The following is a 6067-nucleotide window of genomic DNA, read 5'->3' on the forward strand; positions in this document are numbered from 1 at the left end:
AAATTTACATGTGCAAAGGTGTTGTAACTGTGGCGGTCACAAGCAGGTTTGCGTGTGTGGGGGTGTGTGTTTGTTGGAAAATGACTAACCAGTTCCTTCTTCTTCATGCACTCCATGAGAATGATGAACAGATGTTGAGCCTGTGTGCGGCTGTAGGTGAAAGTCTTCTGGATGGTCACCAGCAGCTGGTCTCTTAGAGACTCATTAATTATCCTGCAGAGGGGGAGAGGTGTGAAGAAAAAAAAACATGTCAGGAAGGAGGTAAATTTAATGGTTATGGGGCAACAAGAAAATTAGGTTTATTTAACACTAAATGAAAACGCAGTTATCTGGGACTGAGTCCAAAGTGAGATGTAAATTTGAAAACACCTACAGCTGTTAGAGCAGAGCTGTTTAAGGAATACACTCAAAATCCTTTTCAAGTTTTAATAAGAAAGTTTTTCTCCCTAAACATAACTCTGCAGAACCTACACATAAATGCATTGATGATTAGTGGTTCAAAAATGACTCAATTGTATTTATTGCCATTTAATGTGATTACTAAAAATGTTTAGTCAATAGAGCTCTCATAAATGCATTACAAAGTATTTATCAGTAGATTACTGCATTTTGTGTTAAAATGAGTTCATACCCTCCCTCTTCAGAGTATTTGTGTCCAAAGGCCAAGATATCCGAGGCTCTTCCACTGCCATCGCACACCACCACGGGGACCGGAGGCGTGTCCCTGAGGTACTCCAACACGATAGAGATCACATTAGGGCCTCCCTCTACAATAAGAGCCACCACTGGCACACCCTGACCAATGCCTACACATAAAGAGGGAGCAGGAGAACCAAGACGTAAGGAAGGAGAGGAGGAAAAACAACACAATAACATGGATTATAATGCAAACTTTACAAGAAAAGTTTCCCAAATTAGACTTTGATCTAATTAAATCTGATGTTCTTTATGTTATTTTCCTCATACGTGCTGACGTACGGTACGTTTGTATTAAAACTGTTTCACAGAAAAACAACAGCTTGCTTCTTCACAGGCTATGTAGGGTAATTATACATAATTAACAGGCCTGTTGTTCTACACACAGTGAAACTACATACAGTGGTGCTCCTAATACTTTAATAAGTCTCTAGCTGTGTATTTACTGTAGAATATTAGCCAACATTAGCCTACAAATGAAAATGTGGCTAAAACAATAGGCGAGTGTTTGGTCTCAGTATGTGGTGTGAAATCTCTTGTGCAGCAAAGAATTAAAAACAACACTGAACATTTTCAGTAGCTGCACGTCAGCCTAGAAAAGTGGGTATATTTCCCCCCACTAAGCTTCTTTGAATAAAATGGTGCTTGCTCACAAAAATGGCTCAGATTTAACAAGATTTCTGCCCAATCAATGTCTGAACTGTAACACAATTTCTTTTTCATCACTTTAAGAAAAATAAACAGTGTTTTTAGGGTTGCACTTTTACTTTATACATTACGTATTAATGAAACTCAAAAAATTAAAGACTTTTTTTTATTTTCTTTTAAAATTTAATGTTTCCAAGTTTGTCATTTTATAAATGATAGTAAGCACATTGAAACATGGTCAAATTATGGCACTGCTCTCACCATGCTTTGAAGATGTTTCTTTGCAACATTATTTCTCACACCTGACTCTAGTATAATTTTAAAAATGATTTTATTTATTACATTTAGACGTTTTAAATGTCTATCCAATTGTAATGTGAATTTTACTTTTGAAGACTTAAATATATATTTAGAAGTTTATACCAGAATTCTTTAATTTTAATGTTTCCACCTTCTCAACTATAATTATTGTCTTGTAAATCCTGTCACTGTCCCACAGCTTCCTACTCTTTTTAATTTGTTCACTTTCCCGATCACTTGCTGTTTCTTTTTCTGAAGTTTTTATCTCCACATCCCCACCATTCTCATCCACTCTGGTACTCTCTGCTCCACGTTGTCCTGAATGTTTGACTCTCCTAATTCAAAAGCTGTGTAGCTGCCTCATCTTCCCGTCCCTGCACCATCATCCTGGTCTGCATAATTCACAGAGGAGAAGCTGCCTGCCTACATACTGTACGCGCACACTCACACAAACACACGCGCGGGCCAACGTATTCGGGACGATGCCCACCAATACGCTGCGCCTCGCGCAGCGGGCTTGTGTGGCCTCGCAACAAGGACAGTTACATAAGGAGAATATTTTCAGGGTCTTGCCTGCTTCAAAGAGGTAAACCGTCACCGTGCTACAACACATCACACAACCACACATCAACAGAACAGAATGTGTGAGAGGAGCAGAACGGTGACTTCTGTTTCATTTCTGAATCTTCTTCGTCCTTTAGATGTTTATTTTTGGTTCTCTCTCTCTCTCTCTCTCTCTCTCTCTCTCTCTCTCTCTCTCTCTCTCTCTCTCTCGCTCTCTCTCTCTGTCACTCTGTGTGTGTATGTGTGTGTAGCTGCATCAGATCGAACATTAATATTGATGACTTGTGAGCTTCAGAGGTAACAATGTAGTATCTAAAGTAGATTATTGTTCAACTGAAACCCACCATGGAACAGATGAGGTGGGAAAATAGCAGCTGCGTCTTGGTTAATTGGAGGGAAAAAAGGAAATTCTGCTACTGCACAAAAATCTCCACACAGACATCTTACACACTTACAGTCACAAAAACACAGAAAAAAGTAACACAAATATCAATACATTTCAAATTAAATGCAATTGCCCTTTTAGAACAAAAGTGATTTTAAAATCCTGTTGAGAAAATGTTTTTTTTTTTTTTTAATAACCACAGCTTGTTACTGTGGGAATGTAGGTATTGCCTCAATTGATAAGTGACATTAATGGACATATATTATACTTATTTTTCTTCTTTCTTTACACTTTTCATTCAGTAATGGATTTACTTTGTTTTTCAGTGGGCTTTTTGTTAATTTTTATGAATGAAACAAGTAAATAAAATAAAATAAATAAGAAATATTCTACAAATGCATTTATATTTATATTAGTATTTAAATAAAATATAAAAATAGAACTGCAGGAGAGGAATAGCATTTTTTAAAATAATAAGTTCACAAGAAAAATAAAATTCCCATGTAAAAAAAAAGATTTTTGCTTTCTTGTGCTGCCAAGGTGCCACACGCCTTCACTGTATCCAGCTGATAGAGCCTGGCTCCGGTCTGACTCCTCGGATGTCAGCTACTCAACTCGTGTGGCATTGCGCTCCCCTCCTGGCATCTGGATGTTATTCTTCTCAACGTTTCCCTTGCTACAGGAAGCAGCAACCTCTGAGCTGCTCAGTTCACGATGAAAATGTCTCATTTTAATAATGCTTTTGATTATGCAATAAAGCAAGCATGTACAAAACAAAAGCTCCCACTTGACACCATTTTTTTTTTGTTAATTGTGATCTTTACAGAAAAAACAAACACAACATGGTGTGTTTTTCCCAAAGCATATGGTTTAGACCTGAAAAAGCTTGTCAATAATGTGAAATATTGAGAAAACATTTTTAGTGTTTTTTTTTTACAAATTTACCCAATACATACTGTAGCCTGTATAAATTTCAGATTTTAGATGTTATCTCCCCACAGACCTGCGGTTTTTGTTTTATTCAACCTGAAATCTCATACAGAGTAAAACATTCATGATCTTACAATTCCTCACAGTCAGGAAAACATTTACAGCTTACAGTCTGAGAGGTAATGCATGTTACCAGAGTTTAAGTCTAAGATCATTCTGTGTTGAGGAAAAAATCAAGTTGTGGCCATTTTGGTCAAACCTCGAAATATCAAAGATGTCACACTCAAAAATATGATTCTCAGCTACCAACGCATCAAATTTAAACTCAACATGTATAAAACTAACTGTGTTACAGTCATTTTTGAGTTGGATATCATTGATCAGCTGTTGCAGACATCTTTAGCAGGGCTGACTCCAAAGTAACCTCTCATTATACCATTCAGCAAACAACATTTATGGATATTTACAATAAAATTCATAATGAGTAGCGTAGTTTCAACAAATAAAAAAACTATTTTAGATAGCCCTTATGTTCATTCTCAAAGAAGAATGTATTTGTGATTTTCTGCAGCAGAAAGGCCAATACATTTGAATGGGAATGTGATATTTAAGACATTGGAAATGCTTATCGTGGAAAGGAAGTATGCAATTCTGGATCAATGAAAAGTTTATTTGACTGGAGAGAACTGAATTATGGATCTTTGCTACTTAAACTTTTCAAGAATTTGTAGATATTTCAAACCATTTAAAAATACATTTATATTTGTAGACATAATGCTATTTTATTTATTTATTTATTTATTTATTTAGTCTAATATTAAAGTGGTTAAACTTTAAATAGATTCTGACTACCATGTATGTTATTGTGACTAAGAGATATGCCATTAAAGCTCATCTGGGAATGAGCATTGCAAACTAGTTAAGGCTGTAAATGTTATAGTGTTCTGCATTTGTTGTATGTAACACTTGTCCCTATGCAAATAAACAATAAAGAAAATATTACTGACATTTAAAATAGTAAATAGATAAAATGTTGTGACTTGAACAGGACATACTGTTTGCGCAGATTAATAAGCATGCACACATCAGTTTCACTGGACGCTCTCAGCTATCTGCAGTAACAATTTAATAATATCCTTCGTCTTTAACCAAGAAATAAACAACAATTTTGATGTTAAATAGATTAAAATAACTAGAACCACACAGAAACAACATTTACAACAAAATCTAAATCAAAATTTTGTATTATTTTACTTCACTCTATTTTTTTTTCCTTTTTGTTGTTGTTGATGATGACAGTTGATGCTTTGCCTCCCCTGACCACACAGCCTTGTCCATCACACCACTCCTTCTTCTCCTTTTTTCCACAAGCAGCAAACAGAGTTGACTGTTCAACAGAGGAGTGCTTTCTCCCCAATCTGACTGGATATGCAAATATTAGACAGAAAGCTTAATTAGGCTACAAATGACTAAATAACATTTTATTCTGCGCTCTTGTGCCACCCCAGACAAGATGCCTCACTGGATGATGAGCTGCATCTCTTACTTCAACAGCAGCTGAAAAATACAAACTTATCAGAAAATATTTTGAAAGCAAAGAAGCAAAGAAGTAAAACTAAAACTTAACTAGAAAAAAAAACATAATCCAACATCTTCATTGGAAAAGTTTATTGTTTACGTCATGTAGCTCTACTGAACATCAGCAATAAGCTGCCAAAGGCTGCCAACAGTCAATCATGCATGAAAACATATTATTACCCAGGAGTACTGACTGGAACAGATGGTAAAGTGTGATGTTAATGAAAACTTTTGTCAAAGATATTAGACAGGACTGAAGCTGAACAGTGAAGGTCAATGTTTCTGGTTTGGTATTGAAATACTGGAAATAAGCCGTAAACAAGAGAAAATCACACAAGATGAAGATCTAAAAACAAATACTGTGCAAAAGTCCTGAATCACTGTATATTTAAAAAAATGTTTTATTGTTATTTTCTTGTTTTGCTATTTTGCTTTTGAAGATACTAAAAAGCTCTTCAGGCTTTTCAAAGGTTTTCTTTGGACTTTGGCTGCTTTTCCCCACTTATTTCTGTCTAGTGTTTTCAATAGCATGTGTAGTTTTTCTTAATTTTTTTTATTTATTTAACAAATTCTATAAGGTTTAGTAGATGTTTGTAGAATTCTAAGCTTGTTTCCCTCAAGTCTGTTCAAATATGCAGTCATTTAACATCTACATTTTAGATAATTAAATATAAAACAATAAAACAAGTAGCAGAGCCTGTGCTGCAAATTCCTCTATTAAAATAAGGTTTTACACAGACATCTGCTTCACTATAAAAAATATGTGGTTAAAGTTTGCAGTTTTGTTTCATGAGATGAGGAAGTAATGAGGAACGGCAAGAAGTTGAGGAAAGAAAAAAGTAGTGAGAGAGCAAGACACGCATAATATGCTTAAACGGTCCCAATTAAGGATGACTCATCCTCTCACTGTGTGCGTGTGTGTGTGTGTGTGCGTGCGTGCGTGCGTGCGTGTGTGTGTGTGTGTGC

The 6067-nt window shown here is 35.5% G+C and overlaps 1 protein-coding gene across 14 annotated transcripts in view; it reads right to left on the reverse strand.

Moving 5' to 3' along the window:
* Nucleotides 1–6067, reverse strand: part of trpm3 (transient receptor potential cation channel, subfamily M, member 3) — a 166971-nt gene that overhangs the window by 56754 nt on the left and 104150 nt on the right. For all 14 annotated transcript variants that reach the window (XM_014012547.1, XM_014012545.1, XM_014012554.1 and 11 more), the window contains exons 7-8: nt 632–806; nt 90–213 (exon numbers count right to left, since the gene is read on the reverse strand). In XM_014012547.1, coding sequence (XP_013868001.1) covers nt 90–213; nt 632–806 — 299 coding nt within the window. The remainder of the gene's footprint in view (nt 1–89; nt 214–631; nt 807–6067) is intronic.

This window comes from Austrofundulus limnaeus, unplaced genomic scaffold, assembly GCF_001266775.1.
Source record: "Austrofundulus limnaeus strain Quisiro unplaced genomic scaffold, Austrofundulus_limnaeus-1.0 Scaffold92, whole genome shotgun sequence".
NCBI classification, from domain to species: Eukaryota; Metazoa; Chordata; class Actinopteri; order Cyprinodontiformes; family Rivulidae; genus Austrofundulus; species Austrofundulus limnaeus.